The sequence below is a fragment of the Salvelinus sp. IW2-2015 genome, linkage group LG20, assembly GCF_002910315.2.
Source record: "Salvelinus sp. IW2-2015 linkage group LG20, ASM291031v2, whole genome shotgun sequence".
NCBI lineage: Eukaryota > Metazoa > Chordata > Actinopteri > Salmoniformes > Salmonidae > Salvelinus > Salvelinus sp. IW2-2015.
This window is the reverse complement of record NC_036860.1, coordinates 72,139,699-72,156,981: the sequence shown is the minus strand read 5'-3', so window position 1 is coordinate 72,156,981 and position 17,283 is coordinate 72,139,699. Positions and strand designations below refer to the sequence as shown.

The window sequence follows — 17,283 nt, the reverse complement described above, 5'->3', positions numbered from 1 at the left end:
AGTGTGTACCCTGTACCACTATCACCTTGGCCTCTAGATCTGTGAATATCTGGACAAGGCTCCACATTGGCCTTGATCGTACGGCTCGTACCATCACCACCCTGAAGCGAGGTGCCCATGGCTCGGTAGGCGGTAGTAATGGTTCCTTACCATCACCCCCCCCCCCGGACGGTCCCATGGCCTGTAGGGTGTCTGTACAGCATCACCACCCTGGAATTGGTCCCCATGGCTTGTAGGGCTTACATACCATCACCACCTGACGGTCCCATGGCCTGTAGGGGCTTACAGTACCATCACCACCTGGACAGTCCCCATGCCTGTAGGGTGTACTGTACATCACACCACCCTGGACGGTCCATGGCTTGTAGGTGTATACTAACCATCACCACCCTAGACGGTCCCATGGCCTGTAGGGCTTACAGTACACCATCACACGTGTTTGAGGTAAGGTAAGGTTTCAGATGTTTTCAGAAGATGGGCAGGGACTCTGCTTTCCTAGCTTCAGTGGGAAGCTGGTCCCACCATTGCAGTGCCAGGACAGAGAAGAGCTTTGACTGGGCTAAGCGGGAGCTGTGGGAGGGACAAGAGACCAGAAGTGGCAGAACGGAGTACTTGGGTTGGGGTGTAGGGTTTGAGCATAGCCTGAAGGTAGGGAGTTGCAGTTCCTCTTGCTGCTCCGTAGGTAAGCACCATGGTCTTGTAGTGGAAGTGAGCTTCAACTGGAAGCCAGTGGAGTGTGCGGAGAAGCGGGGTGACATGAGAGAACTTGGGAAGATTGAAAACCAGGTGGGCTGCAGTGTTCTGGATAAGTTGCAGTGGTTTGATGGCACAAGCGCGGAGCCCAGCCAACAGCGAGTTGCAGTAGTCCAGAAGAGAGAGGACAAGTGCCTGGATTAGGACATGCGCCGTTTCCTGTGTGATGTAGGGTCGTACTCTATGGATGTTGTAGAGAATGAACCTGCAGGAGCGAGTCACTGCTTTGATGTTTGCAGAGAACAAGAGGTTGTTGTCCAGTGTCACACCAAGGTTCTTTACACTCTGGGAGGGTGACACTGTGGAGTTGTCAACCGTGATGGAGAGGTCTTTGAGCGGTCAGGCCTTCCCCGGGAGGAAGAGCAGCTCCATCTTGTCGAGGTTGAGCCTGAGGTGGTGGGCCGACATCCAAGTTGAGATATCTGCCAAGCACGCAGAGATGCGTGTCGCCACCTGGCTGTCAGAAGGGGGGATGGAGGAAAGTAGTTGAGTGTCATCCGCATAGCAATGATAGGAGAGACCATGTGAGGATATGACGGAGCTGAGCGATTTGGTATATAGAGAGAAGAGGAGAGGGCCTCGAACCGAGCCCTGGGGGACACCAGTAGTGAGAATACATTGGACAGACACAGATCCTCTCCATGTCACCTGGTAGGAGTGGCCTGCAAGGTAGGATTCAATCCAAGAGTGGGCAGAGCCTGAGACGCCCAGCCCTGAGAGGGTGGAGAGGAGGACCTGATGGTTCAGTGTCGAAGGCAGCGGATAGATCAAGGAGGATGAGAACAGAGGAGAGAGAGTTCGCTTTGGAAGTGCAAAAAGCCTCCATGACACAATGAAGCACAGTCTCGGTTGAGTGACCCATCTTGAAGCCTGACTGGTTAGGGTCAAGAAGGTTTTTTCTGAGAGAGATATCGAGAAAGTTGATCAGAGACAACACGCTCAAGTGTTTTGGAAAGAAAAGAAAGAAGGGATGCAGGTCTATAGGTTTTGATGCCAGATGAGTTGAGTGTTGGTTTYGTGAGGAGGGTAGCGACTCGGGCCATTTTGAAGTCAGAGGGGACGCAGTCAGTGGTCAGGGATGAGTTGATGAGGGAAGTGAGGAATACGCAAAGGTCTCCAGAGATGGTCTGGAGAAGGGAGGAGGGGATGGGGTCGAGTATTCACTGTAGTGTTTTTGCAGACTTTGCTATGGTATTCACTGTAGTGTTTACTGAGTATTTACAGTTAACTATAGTATAAATACTGTAGTAAAATAACTGTAGTATATACTATAGTAATTAATACAGTGTTTTTGCGGATTGTAGTATACTGGAGTGTTTTTGTGGACTGTAGTATTTACTGTAAAGTTTTTGCTGACGTTACTGTAGTATTGTAACGATCGTCTAAGGGAGGAGACCAAAACGCAGCGTGGTAAGTGTTCATGCCTTTATTAGCAAAGTGAACACTATGACAAAAATAACAAAGAGATAAACAAAAATCGAACAACACGAAACAGTTCTGTCTGGTACAGACACAAAGACAGAAAACAACAACCCACAAAACACAGGTGGGAAAAGGCTACCTAAGTATGGTTCTCAATCAGAGGCAGCTGTTTATCGTTGTCTCTGATTGAGAACCATACTTAGGTAGCCTTTTCCCACCTGTGTGAGAAATACTATGGTAAATACTTGTCACACCCGGCCAAACACACAGAAATAAAAAAACATAGAACACAAAACATAGAATGCCCACCCCAACTCACGCCCTGACCAAACCAAAATAGAGACATAAAAAGGATCTCTAAGGTCAGGGCGTGACAAGTATTTACCATAGTGTTTCTGTGTTGTTATCTTTGACATAGATGTGGGGCTTTCTCCTTCAGAAAACCTACTGGAGAAATACTAAAAGAGCACATTTTTCAGAACCTGTTGGTTGGTAGGACTGGGGTCTGAACAGATAGTTTAAAGCTTCTGCTCTTTTCTATAACCTGTAGAGAACACAATATATGGTCAATACTTGGCATGTAGGATTCTCACTTATGGATGGTGCAAATTGCGATATAGAAGAAGGGAATGGGTAGGGTAAATTAAATTAAATACTGGTAAAAAGTGTAATGTTTTTGCGGACTGTAGTGTTTTTGCAGACATTACTGTAGTATTTACTATAGTATTCTACAACATTCTATAGTAAGTACTACACATGATCGAGGGATACTACAGTGTGTAGTATGGTATTCTACAGTATACTATGTTTTACTATAGAATTCTATAGTAAGTACTGAAATATTCTATACTAAACTGTAGTATTTTTTCATGTGGGATGATACCATCGCACACCATTTGTTAGCCAACATGCACAGTAGGCTCCACCCCTCTCCACCATCACCCCCTCTCCCTGGAGTTTGGACCCAACAGACGTGCCCTTAGGTGGTCCATTGGTGTCACACTCTCCCCCTTCTCTCTCTCCTCTTCATCTCACTCTCCTTTCCCCTCTATGTCTCCTCTCTTCCCTCTATATTCCCTCTTTCTCTCTCTCCCTTCTCTGCCCTCTCTCCCCTGTCTCCTCACCTGTGACACAGGCCCACAATCATATAAAGCGGGGCCCAACGCCCTCGTTTCACAGCCTCAATGAATCATTACCTGTGGTAATAGCAACACTGATAAAGCACTAAGCCTCGCCACCATCTCGCCAAGACACAAATAAGGACATAGAGGGAATGTGTGATGTGTGTTTTCGATCTCATCTGGATGTAATTATTCAGGATTGAGTGTTTAGTGTGTTTAGCCTGGTTTGGGGCTCCGCCGGGCTGGCAGCCAGAGAGAGAGGGAGGATGTGACCAGGGATACGTTTGATTCCCCAGGACCTTTTTATCAGCGAGACGTCTGGGCTGCATCAAACACGACCAGAAACAAAGTTAAAGAAAAAATGGAAAAGGATAGAAGCGAGAATGTAAATAGGACGCTCAAAGGTAGTGCTAGCCACTAGACAAGGTTAATAGTAGTTCTAGATGCACTTTCAAAAAGGGTGTTGCTCAACCTATTTTATTTGGACTCATTGTTCTTTGGCAGCATATGTGGCTGGCAGTCTTATCTTAATTAAGCTTGAATTCACTCTATAGAACTGAAGGACTTAACTTAAGAAGCCTAACGTGGACACACAAAACCTAATGCCTTACCCCCTCCATCCCTCCACGCATCATCCTTCACTCTCCTTCCTCCTTCCTCGTGTCTGTACGGTGAGTTATGGGTACAGGCTGCATGTCCGTATCTGCATAGCACAGCAAACACGGGCACATTAACAGCTAATCTACCTCTCTTTATGGTGGTGAACATTTGGTATGAGGCAGTGTGTGCCAGCCAGGCTTGGCAGCCCAAGTCCAGGCAGGCAGTCACCTCTCAATTCAGCCCAACTCACTGGTTCCAATTCAGCCCAACTCACTGGTTCCACATTCCTTTTATAGAAACTTAAGAAGCTCCAAAGACTCTATGGGATTGTAGAGACCACTACCTACCCCCCAGCAACACCAGCTAGTTTGATTCTCTAGATACAGTATTGTTCTTGAAGCATAGTAACTTAGAAGTCTGATTAAAGGACTGTCCATGTTGAAGCTCCTCCTGTCACCAGTCTCTTCTCTTTGCTTAGTGCTCTCTCCACAGCTACCCTATAGTTTCACTGAGTCCTCTGACCCATATGTTCAGATCTGGAGGCAAATTGGAGGTTGAGATAAACCTTCCCAAAAATAAACAATTATAGTAACAGGTTAATGGACTGTGTTAAGGATGAGGAAGGAACAACTGTGATTGGTTAGGAGTTCTACAGATGGAGATGTGTGATTGGTGGTTCTGTGTGCTGTGGAGTCTCAGCCTTGGCTAACCCCCAGTGGAACGCTGTGCAGGCCAGGCCAGCTGCGGGGGTGAGTGGACCCGTAGCCATGGTTGAGCTCAGCCCATTGTGATTTGGTTCCGGTACCTCCAGCCAAGTCCCTGACTGGCACAGCAGCACCAGCTTTGTGACTCACACAGGAACATTACATCATTTCTCAAGCATCTGATTTATTCATGCTGTTGGAGTGGATTGTGTTCTGAGGCTCTTCATGTAGAAGACTTGTCGCTAAGCATTACCCTCATGTGAGAGGGGAACAAGAGGCATTTTGTACAGGGTTGTACCCTCAACCCCCCTGAACTACACGCCACTCTAACCTGTCTGCCCAGTGGCAATGGGAATAGACTGTAGTACAGACCGACAGACAAACAGACAGGCAGACAGACACCCCCAGTACAGACAGGACATGTTCCCTGGTCCCTGCCTCAAACAGCATCGTCCCACAGGGACGTCTCTCAGGCTCCSTTAGCCAGCTAACTGCTGACGACAGCAGGGTCGAATATGTGAGTATGGTGATGAGACTCAGAGACAACTAGAATCAGAGAATAGGGGACAGTTGCTGTGGAGGTGGGCTGTGAAGGCATGTGGTGGGTGGGATAGTGGTGGAGGACATGGAGAAAGAGACATACTGGGATAGTGATAGTGGTAAGGATGTAGAGAGAAGACAAGGAAGAGAAGAGGGGAGAAGAGAAGAGAAGAGGGGAGTGTTAAGTGTTTAGTAGTGAGGGTCTGTGTTTTTTTTTTAGGGACACAAGTTCCATAAGGGGGCTGGTTTCGTTTTGTTCTTGAGGATGCAGCCTCTACGTCTTTCCAGTCTGAGTGTCTACGGAGATGAATCCAGGCCCCCAACAGTACAGAATAGAGCCAGCAGGGCTGCAGTAGCCCATTCTTTCACTCAGAAACCAAGGCAGCCACGGAAACTGCCCTGATTGACTTTACAACGCCATAAAGCGGGATGCCTGCCCTGACAACTTCCTCCCCATCTGGCCCGGTTTCATCTCTGGGGTGTTCCGAAATAAAGAGGACGATGATGATGGTGTGGGATCACTTATCAACAGATTACTTTTGAAGGGGCTCTGAGGAACCGCAGATAATTCCTCCAACCACACTGCAGCATGGATGTAGGCTGCCATCCGCTGGCTAAAATAATGTAGTGCATTAAATTGTATTTGTCACATGCTTTGTCACATGTAAACAACGGGTGTAGACTAACAGTGAAATGCTGACTTACGGATCCTTTTTCAACAATGCAGAGTTAAAGATAAAAAACAGAAATAGTGACACGAGGAATAAATACACAGTGACTAACGCATAACAATGACAAGTAAAAATAACATGGCTATATACAGGGAGTACCAATACTGAGTCGATGTGCAGGGGTACGAGGTAATTGAGGTAGCTTTATACATATATGTAGGGTTAAAGTGACTAGGCAACGGGATAGATAATAGACAGTAGCAGCAGTGGGTATCCATTTGATTAGCTATTTAGCAGTCTTGTTTAGCAGCCTTATGGCTTGGGGGTAGAAGCTGTTTAGGGTCCTGTTGGTTCTAGACTTGGTGCACTGGTACCGCTTGCCGTGCGGTAGCAGAGAGAACTATCTATGGCTTGGGTGGCTGGAGTCTGAAAAATGTTTGGGCCTTCCTCTGACACCCGTCTGATATAGAGGGCATTACTAAAACACATGAGTGACAGCATTCTCTCTCTCTTTCTCATTTGTCTTGCTCTCTCTCAGGGTCAGGCGGACCTCCTGAAGCACGCTAAGATTGAGGCTTTGGACACTCTGCGTCAGATCCACTGTGCCACCCAGTCCTGTGGCCTGAGCAAGAACGGAGCTACCTCCCCTCAGCTCCAACACCATCCACTGCAAGCACAGGCCCAGTACCAGGCCCAGCCCCACCATCCACCCCAACCTCACCTTCTCCAACCTCAGGCCCAGACCCGACCCCAGGCCCAGCCGCTGTCCCAACACCTGGCTAAACCCCAGCCCGAGGCCCAACCACAGCTCCAGGCCCAGCTTATTACTCAACACCATCCCCTGACTCAGCGCCCATCTCTGCCTCCCCTCCCACCACAGCCCCCACAGTATAGGGCAGCAGGCTCTCACGAGGCCATCTCTGAGAACGAGACGGCCAGCGATGGTTCCTGCTGACCCGTTGCCTGTACCCGCAGTGGAGTCCACCCAAAGAGAGACAGGGAGAGGAGAATAGAAAGAGAGAGGGGGCTTGAGAAGCAGAGAGGAGAAGAGCAAAGAACATGGATGGTTCCTTTAACACCCCCGAAGATGGACAGGCAGAGTGAGATAGAAAGGAAAAAAGAGGAGAGGGAGAAGGAGAGAATGAAGGAGATGGAGAAGGAGAGAATGAAGGAGATGGAGAAGGAAAGGGAGAGGGAGAGAGATGGTGAGAGGGAAAGAGCAGAAGAGAAACAGCAAATAGAGCAAGGGACGGGGAAGAAAACTCATCGTAAAAGACAAGAGACACAAGTTTGAAAATGTATTGTTTTAGAGACAAAGAAGAAATGTCTTGGTCAGCTCTCTCTCCTGTCACATTTCTCTCTCTTGGATTCGAAAGAGCGAATAACACCCATATTAGCCAATTCAGTCAGTCTCTCAGCCAGTCAATCGTTGAGTCAGTCAGTCTGTCAGGAGAGTCTCGCTGTCTTTCTCTGGGCAGTGCCAGCACTGCTGGCCCTGCGGGTACAGGCACCTTACAATGGCATTTCATACCGCGCAAGTTCGCCTTTGGATTCCCCTAGGATACCCATAGCATGTCCAGGACCCTTTCCTTCTCTCCTCCTCTATCTTCTCCCTTATGTTTACTCCATACACCTGTAGATCTGCCCTTCCATGCATCATCCTGAGCTTCAACCCTTTTGCCCTTCTCGCTGAAGAGGGGGCTGCCGTTTTAAATGCACAACGTAGAGCAGCTCACACGGACTCTGAGCTCTGTAGGGATCCTAGATAGAGGACCATTACTGCACAAACAAACCTGGGAGCTGTCTGTGAGAGAGACGGTAAAGGACTGCAGTTCTGCAGCCTTTCTCTGTCAGTCACTACTTACCTGGCCTCTGCAATGATGCACTGGCTCCCCCTGCTGGAGACTTCAACCTCCACAGGACCCCAAACACTTGCACAGTGCCCTTAATTAAGATTTTTAATTTAGTTAATTGTCAATCACAACATGCCTGGACGCTTAGTAGGGGGTCTCCCCAGCGCCTCTTCAGGGGCTGTGTGCGTAACGTCCCGTATGTTGCTGTCGTCGTCCCATGGATGGAGGGAGCGTGGCCGTGCTCTGCCCACGCTCCAGCTCTCAAGAGGTAGCTACTAGCTAGAGCTCACCAGCCTGTTTTAACTGGAACAGTCTGTCGACCCCRTCTGCGCTGAAAAGACTAAAGGACTCTATAGGTCAAAGATCACAAGAGGAACATGGACCTGGGGCAGATTCCTGCTGTCAATCAAACACACACCTAACCTAAAAGAGAAACTATGAATCTATATAGATGTATACTGTATGTATGTACAAGTAATGAAGAGACCCTTTACATTTATCTCTGATAATTCTCCCTGAAACAAAATATCCCATTGATATGATTGTTATAATTGATGTTAGTTATATTCATATTACAATTATTTTATATACAGCACATTGCTTCTACATATACAGTGACTTGATACCTGTTGTTCTGTGCTGCAGATCAAGACAGGTGGTGTGGAATGTTGGGTGTAGGGGTTAGAGGTCAGGGTGGGTTTGGGTTGGGGGTCATCATTCCAAAAATTGGGTCAAACAATAACCTGACTTGTGTTTCACTGCAAARTGATGTGGTTCTGTATGAGCTCCTGAAAATGGCCCATTAAAATTGGCTTCATTGTTTGTGTCCTGCCTCCTATTCTTCAATTCTTCCACTTTGTCATTGTCTTTATGCTGGCAGCCTACCTGACATGAATATGTAGGATTCCTTCTGCAGGACAAGAATGGGGAATATATTGTATGAAGCAATTCTGAGGCAACTCCAGAAGGTGTCGACAAATAGTAGGAAAAAAGGTTATGAGTGACAGTGTCTATGAGGGAAATGGGCATGAGGGATTCAGCCTTTTGCTAAAGTCAGGTACTATACCTCATCKCTGTACCCCACACATACAGTGCCTTGCAAAAGTATTCTTGGTGTTTTTCCTATTTTGTTGCATTACAACCTGTCATTTATTTGGATTTCATGTAATGGACATACAACAAATATTCCAAATTGGTGAAGTGAAATAAAAAAAATAAAAAACATGTTTAAAAAAATTCTAAAAAATCTAAAACTGAAAAGTGGTGCGTGCATATCTATTCACACCCTTTGCTATTAAGCCCCTAAATAAGATCTGGTGCAACCAATTACCTTCAGAAGTCACATATTTAGTTAAATAAAGTCCACCTCTGTGCAATCTAAGTGTCACATGATCTCAGTGTATATACAGTTGAAGTCGGGAAGTTTACATACACTTAGGTTGGAGTCATTAAAACTAGTTTTTCAACCTCTCCACAAATTTATTGTTAACAAACTATAGTTTTGGTAAGTTGGTTAGGACATCTACTTTGTGCATGACACAAGTAATTTTTCCAACAATTGTTTACAGACAGATTATTTCATTTATAATTCACAGTATCACAATTCCAGTGGGTCAGAAGTTTACATAAGTCTAGTAAGTTGACTGTGCCTTTAAACAGCGTGGAAAATTCCAGAAAACGATGTCATGGCTTTAGAAGCTTCTGATCGGCTAATTGACATCATTTGAGTCAATTGGAGGTGTACCTGTGGATGTATTTCAAGACCTACATTCAAACTCAGTGCCTCTTTGCTTGACATCATGGGAAAATCAAAAGAAATCAGCCAAGACCTCAGAAAAAGAATTGTAGACCTCCACAAGTCTGGTTCATCCTTGGGAGCAATTTCCAAACGCCTGAAGGTACCACGTTCATCTGTACAAACAATAGTATGCAAGTATAAACACCATGGGACCACACAGCCGTCATACTGCTCAGGAAGGAGATGCATTCTGTCTCCTAGAGATGAACGTACTTTGGTGCGAAAAGTGCAAATCAATCCCAGAACAACAGCAAAGGACCTTGTGAAGATGCTGGTGGAAACAGGTACAAAAGTATCTATATCCACAGTAAAACGAGTCCTACATCGACATACCCTGAAAGGCCACTCAGCAAGGAAGAAGCCACTGCTCCAAAATGGCCGTAAAAAAGACAGACTACGGTTTGCAACTGCATATGGGGAGAAAGATCGTACTTTTTGGAGAAATGTCCTCTGGTCTGATGAAACAAAAATAGAAATGTTTGGCCATAATGACCATTGTTATGTTTGTAGGAAAAAGGGGGAGGCTTGCAAGCCGAAGAACACCATCCCAACCGTGAAGCACGGGTGTGGCAGCATCATGTTGTGGTGGTGCTTTGCTGCAGTAGGGACTGGTACACTTCACAAAATAGATGGCATCATGAGGGGGGGAAATTATGTGGATATATTGAAGCAACATCTCACGACATCAGTCAGGAAGTTAAAGCTTGGTCGCAAATGGGTCTTCCAAATGAACAATGACCCCAAGCATACTTCCAAAGTTGTGGCAAAGTATTTGGCTAAGGTGTATGTAAACTTCCGACAACTGTACACCTGTTCTGAAAGGCCCCAGAGTCTGCAACACCACCAAGCAAGCGGCACCACCAAGCAAGTGACACCATACCAAGGAGCTCTCCAAACAGGTCAGGGACAAAGTTGTGGAGAAGTACAGATCAGGGTTGAGTTATAAAAAATATCAGAAACTTTGAACATCCCACAGAGCACCATTAAATCCATTATTAAAAAATTGAAAGAATATGGCACCACAACAAACCTGCCAAGAGAGGGCCGCCCACCAAAACTCACAGACCAGGCAAGGAGGGCATTAATCAGAGAGGCAACTAAGAGACCAAAGATAACCCTGAAGGAGCTGCAAAGCTCCACAGCGGAGATTGGAGTATCTGTCCATTGGACCACTTTAAGCCGTACACTCCACAGAGCTGGGCTTTACAGAAGAGTGGACAGAAAAAAAGCCATTGCTTCACATTTCCACAAACTTCAAAGTGCTTGCTTCAGGGCCTGAGTTACAGGCAGTTAGATTTGGGTATGTCATTTTAGGTGAAAATTGAAAAAGAAAAAAATAAGCAAACAAGTTTGGTGTTCGCCAAAAGGCATGTGGGAGAGTCCCCAAGCATATGGAAGAAAGTACTCTGGTCAGATGAGACTAAAATTGAGCTTTTAGATCATCAAGGAAAACGCTATGTCTGACACACACCACAGCTGCGAATGTGTGCACATGCAAATGGCCGGTGTTCTGCCGCGACGTTTAAAAATGTTGCTGTACATTGATGTCTAGAAAATTAGGCTACAGAGAATGTGGACTTGTGTAAGCCTCGCCGCTACACTCAAGTATGTGGGCATACTGCAGTGACGTCTAAAATGCTTTGAGTTAATCAGCACCTTGGAGAGCGCCTTCCGTTTCACCACCATAGATAAGGCTACTTGGCTGTTTTCTCTGTCTGCTGCGCTGCTATATAGTGTTTGACACTTTTTTTCTCAATGTGTTCCGGTAACTCAGAGCCCCCCGGATAACCCTCCCTCACGCTCACTATGTGTTCCCGGGGCCTCCAGATTTACAAATTAAGCACTGCCCAACGCTCTAACCTCTAGGCTACCTGCCGCCCTACAGGGAAAAGGGAACAAGGTGCCTCTACCACCAATGATCAATAGCTAGAGGGATAACATCACCAAGGACAGTGTTTGAAACAACAAACACACTGTTCTAGGTGTGTCAGTATTCCCGGAGCGACACATATTTAATACAATAGAGAGAATGATCATTAGCCCTCATTAGGACTGTTACATGACCCTCTAATTACAGACCATTCAGTCAGTCAGCTTCTAAAGGTTATCAGGGATGGTTCTTTGTGTTCCCTCATACCTTCGATGAGACCATGTCTATTGCTGCAGCTAATTAACCATGTCTCCGTCACCGCTAATCATAGCGCTATGTCCTAACGAAGCTCACCACCACCCTGACATAATAGCATTCCACTACTTTATTCAAAACCCAGGAAATATCCTAGAGATGGTCTGTGGCAGGATCAGAGTCATTAAAGACTTCTGATAGACTCCTCAAATGAGCAAACGAGTCCAACGTTACAACAAAGAAATGAGCATTGACGGACAGTCTTTTTGTTGATGTCCCCGTCGACTGGACTAAAGATATCTTAATGACGTCTATGGAGGGTGTAAATGAGACGACAAAGGGCCTTATAAAAGGAGACTGGCTTCAGAGAGAGGTGAGAGTAGAAGTGGACCCCACAGCCTTTAGCAGAACATGTGTTTCAACACAAAGCACCTTACTAGAGCACCAGGGATGGACACAGCGTGCTCAACCACCAAGGTAGGATCGACTATGTAACACAGCTTTTATTACAGATGTTTTTACTGTGGAATAATTTAAGCTGCCATTATGGTCCTCAGACAAAGGTCATGTAGGTACAAAAGGGGATGTTCAGAAAAGTACATCAGGTATTGTTTTTGGATGCTTTTAAATATGAATGGTAATGCTCGCTAATGCTCCATAATTTGCATTGAGTGTTTTTAGAATGGAGATGGATCACCACTATTTGCACTTAGCGTGTCAGTCACTGCTCTGATATTTTCATGGGTTTGAATTCCTTTCAGTCTGTTGAATAGGGTTTTTGGTAATGGGTGTAAGGATATTAAGCAATGTCATAAAGACCTTGTCTGAAGAAAACATTCTAAAACTGATAGTTGTTAGCAGACATGACTAAAAGCTTTCTGAAATTGTCCTCAATTCCTGAGTACATTTTAGCCTTCATTTTTATATTAACCATAAAGTTATATTAACATAGGCCTATGCATCTCTCTTTCTATCTTACTCTCTCCTTTTTTTATGTTTGAGTTTGCAAGAAAGGCATTTCACTATATTTGTGCATGTGACATAAAAAACGTGAATCTCTCTCTCTCTCTCTCTGTCTCTCTCTCTCTCTCATGAAGTTCTAACACTGAAATACTGTATCTGCTTTTATTGACAGAAACTCAAGGTTCTCATCTTGTTGCTACTCGTCTCTCATCTGGCCTGTGACGCTCAGGGGGTTGCCAACTGTTGCAGACAGAAATCCCACTCCTGCCGTCTTTACGTCCTGCTCTGTCGCTCAGGTGATGGGACGGGGACAAGGGGACCCCTCACTGATGACGCAGCCGCTGGAATCCTCACACTTGGTAAACGGAAAGAAACTGATGAACGTCGCTTCCAGAGCCGGTTGAATCAGCTACTCCACGGGTCACGGAACCAAGCGGCGGGAATCTTGACGATGGGGAAGAGGACCGAAGACACAGCAGAACCGCTCATGTGCTTGTTTCCCATTTTAGAGACGGCCCCCACTACCACGGCCCAGTTGGTTTTACAACTACCATTCAAGTGATTCATCTGGAAAACATCAATGTTAAAGCATCATTTTTGAGGGACTGCGTCAAACTTGGACTAATGAAAAATATATGAAATCATGGGTTTTGGGTAAAATATTCCTTTAAGATTTTATTTGTTTGTGGAGTAGGTGTTAGTAATTCTGGTAGTAATGTTGTAAATATTGTAAATGATCTCATTGGTGTAATAAAATGTGATAATGGTCACATGTAGCACCGTTGTATTTGCTTCCCTTGTGTCTCTTTGTATTTTAGGTGATGGAAAAGTAAATATGAAGAAAGTGACTGTCTTGAGGGTTGAGTCATCTAGTTGTGTCTATGTTATGGCATCACAACACAGGCATCACAATAGCCAACAGCCCCAACCAGCCCAAATCATCAACCCCTCAATCAGCCATTAGCACATGTCTGGATGGGTAGGTGTGTTTGTTCAAGTGAGTGTGTGTACCAGAAAAGTACTTTTCCCAGAAAGACCTTGGTTTCTGTGAAAGCTGGAGGTCTGCTGTATTTTCCATCTCTCTTTCGTTCTAACCTGCCCTGCCTCTCGAAAATGACTCCATGATTCTTCCTCTTTCACAACTTTTCTCATGGGGGCAGCATGGAGCTGCTTCAGGGCTCAAGTCTGAATGGATCTCTGTGTTACTCAGAGGCCACATATTGTAGTCTGTTGTATAGCCACAGATCGAGGTCAAGACCCACTGTATTTCTCCATCATTGCATTACATTCTCTTSCCACATTTTTTGTCCCGATATTCTCACCTTGTAGCTTCTTTTTAAATGTTTGTACTTTATATATAGGTAATAACTGAAAAACATCATTGTAACCATTGTTAAGGAAGTAGAGTCTCAGGCTATTCTGCAGTCTTGTTTGTGTGTTCTTTATGCGTACAGTACTTCCATCCACTCACCTGGTCACAAACACACCAACAATTCACCATGCCATATCGACCATGTTGTCTCTCGGTTACATGTCAGATAGCCTGGTAGGTATAGAGGAGGTGATAATTAGAACAGGTGCTTAAGAGAGAGCGGGAGTCTGTCTGGGATACATTTCTATATTCATTTACTCATGCAGTACCAATTTGGTTCCTTCTATGTTGTGGGAATGTACGTTTTTGGTTTCCCATTGGTTCTGGGAACGAAGCCATAATTTTCCTGACTGGTAAAACTGAGAAGAAAAAAATGGTTCTGGGAATGTACATTTTTAGGTTGCAGGGAGGTTCTGAACATTTTACTATGGTTCCCTGAAAGTTTTCCTGTGAGGTTTTATTAACATTCTGAGAATGAAATGTAAAGGTTATTTGGAGTTTTTTTTTGTAATTACCTCAACATTCACTGACTGTTTCATTAAGACTTTTAATAACACTGATAGCTTAGGTTAATTGTTTTGAACTCCAAGCACAGATAGGACACATGGAAATTAATTTGCTTAGCATTAATCATGCAAACACATTTCTGTTTTATTGTGGCACGGCATCAGTGGGATTTGAACCTATGAGCTTCTATCCAGGACGGAGCTAGCATGCCATGTTTTTTTCACTCATACGAAGCTGTTCATTTTAGTCTATTCATACAGATTGCATTTCAAAGGAAACAAGCACTCCTTAAGATCAGGTGTGGCCAATTAGTGGTCGCACACCTGAACACACTTAACAAGATAGAGGATAGAGAGACCCCTTGTTGACCCTGAGAACAGAATGTATATGTTTTAAAAAGCATTCTTAAAATATTCTTTGAACGTTACTAATGTTTTCTTGTGGTTTTTATGGAAAGTCTTCTTAATGTTCTGAGAACATGACTTTAAATAGAATCATGAGAAAACCTACAAATAACGTTATGCTGAAGTTCTGAAAGTCCCACAGAATACCATTGTTTCTTAACGTTCTTGGAACAATTTGAGAACATTACTTTAAATAGAACCACAAGGAAACCTGTAGGAAATGTTATGCTGAAGTACTGAAATTCCCACAGAAGAACGTTGTTTCTCAACGTTCTCTGAACTATTTGAGAACATYCCCAATGCCAAACCAGTTGCAGAACATTTCTAGAACATTACCAAAAGTTAAATTAATTGTAACCAGGTTTGAACTTTTAGGAAACGTTCTGTTAAAGTAATGAAATTGTATTTTTTGTCAAGCTCCTTAAATGTGCTGAGAATGTTCCAAGGCCAAGCAACTATCCTGAACCATTCCCAGAACGTTGTGGGAAGGTTGTACGCAAAATAACCAGAGGACAACCATGCTCTCACCAAGCTCTAAGAAACATGGTTCTCAGAACATTATGTGCTAGCTGGGTAAGATGCTTATAAGACCTTAGAGGCTTTTGATGATGTATTTGTTTATGTATATACATGTGAATCTTGTTCCTTATATATTCTAAAGCTGTGTGTGTGCGTGCGTGTGTGCCTACATGCGTGCGCGTACAATTTGCCTCCCTGTGCATGTCAACAGGTATACATGGGTATTCTCATCCCTATTTCCTAGTAAGGATACATGATCAGAAGTGGATGATGGCAGTGGTGTGTATAGCAGAAAAAGAGGGAGGGGAGAGGCACAATGAAAGAGAAAGCCAGATGAGATTCACTGGTCTACTGACTGCCAGTGTTTCTGTTAGAGGGGATGCAACAAGAGAGAGTGTCTATTAGTGTGTGAAGGAGAGAGATGGCGAGAGGACAGAGTAAAATAAGGTATAGAGCGTGCGCAAGAAGGAGAACGAACAGAGAAGTTGATTGTTAATAAACAGTGAGAAGTGGAGAGAAGCAGGGGGCTCTCGCTTTCGGGGAAAGAGAGAGAGACAAAAGAGAAAGGGGAAAGGGAGGTAGAGAAAGAGAGAGTGGAGGGAGGGAGAGAGAAAGAAACAGGAAATAGAGGGGTGAGAGCGATAGAGAATGGCAGAGATTGGTGATAGAGAGAAGAGAGGAGAGAGAGAGAGAGAGAAGGAGAGAGAGAGAGAGAGAGAAGAGAGAGAGAGAGAGAGAGTAGAGAGGAGAGTAGTAGGAGAGAGAGAGAAGTGAGAGAGAGGACGAGGAGAGAGAGAGAGAGATGTAGAGAGACGAACGAGAGCAGAGAGAGAAGAGGACAGAACAGAGACGAAGAAGCAGTAGGGAAGCGGAGAGAGATGACCTCAACCACAGATACACCGGAAGTGGCGATCAGCGCAATCACTCACCACACTCTCTCTGCTGGGGCTAGATGAGCTTCAGGACTGAATCTGGTGAGGCTAAAGCCGAGCGAACGAAACACAGAGAGATTTACACTACACCCTCACACACCACTTCGATGACTCTAAGCTGGACAGTGAGTTACAACACCTTAGCTTGATCCAAGGTGCAGAAAATAACTACCCACACTACAGAGAAGTAAGGAGCTAGAGAGAAAGTAATCAGCCTTACTTGGGATAAAGAAGATGAAAGGTGGAAAAAAGAAGGCTATAAACCTGAGACTGAAGTAAATGCCATGATACCAGCTTGACGCCTGTAGCTGAGTGCTGAGGGCAGGATCAAGGAGAAAGTATATGTTGAAGTGCAGACTTGCAGAGTTACGTTGGTCCTGACTCGCCCTCCTCTCAGCTCTGTATGTTCGGGGGATGAGTGACCTTGGTGAGCCCAGCTGTGTTCATCGTTTGGACAACATGGCCTGTGATTGAGGGGCCTCCTGGCCCCCAGAACACCTTCCTCGGACACCATCGCCAACGCACTTTGATAGCACCGCGTAAGTATACCCTTTACTCCAAGCCTTTCTGCCTTTGTGCCACACTCCGTGCCCACCTAATTGGGAATGCCTGCAGTGTTAAATGAAGTTTGATTGATTGTAATTTCTGGTGAGGTTAATTTACAAGTTGTGAACAAGTTGTGTTTTAATACAATTGTGACTGTTTCAATTGTAAAGATTTTCCAACTTTGGATTTTGGCGTCAGGATTCAATCTGGATATCGCCGAAGTAATTGCGCGAAGATCAGGTTATAGCTCGATTTAAAGGCAATGTCCTGCGTTCGTGAGACTGAAAATGTGCGTATGTGGGCTCAATCGGCGAGTTACCTTACAATTTTAACTCAGACTACTGCTCTAATCAGATTGAAATATATTTATGATCTTATCTCTCATTAAAGTGCCTGGTGTCAGGCATTAGAAACCATCGAGAAGCACGAACTGGTTTGTTTTTGGGGGGGGGG

General features: G+C 45.0%; 2 protein-coding genes and 1 non-coding gene across 3 annotated transcripts in view; 2 read left to right on the top strand and 1 right to left on the bottom strand.

Annotated features, from left to right (window-relative positions):
- Window positions 1–17,283, top strand: part of LOC139029507 (inactive phospholipase C-like protein 2) — a 282,717-nt gene that overhangs the window by 79,929 nt on the left and 185,505 nt on the right. The window lies entirely within an intron of this gene.
- Window positions 2,597–2,649, bottom strand: LOC111982181 (U7 small nuclear RNA). The gene has a single exon (XR_002879692.1). It is a non-coding gene; the product is annotated as a U7 small nuclear RNA (small nuclear RNA).
- LOC111981329 (hypocretin neuropeptide precursor-like) lies at window positions 11,923–13,288 on the top strand. The gene is made up of 2 exons (XM_024012551.1): window positions 11,923–12,064; window positions 12,723–13,288. Exons 1-2 carry the CDS (start codon window positions 11,999–12,001, stop codon window positions 13,110–13,112), a joined length of 456 nt encoding a protein of 151 aa, XP_023868319.1. The 5' UTR covers window positions 11,923–11,998; the 3' UTR covers window positions 13,113–13,288.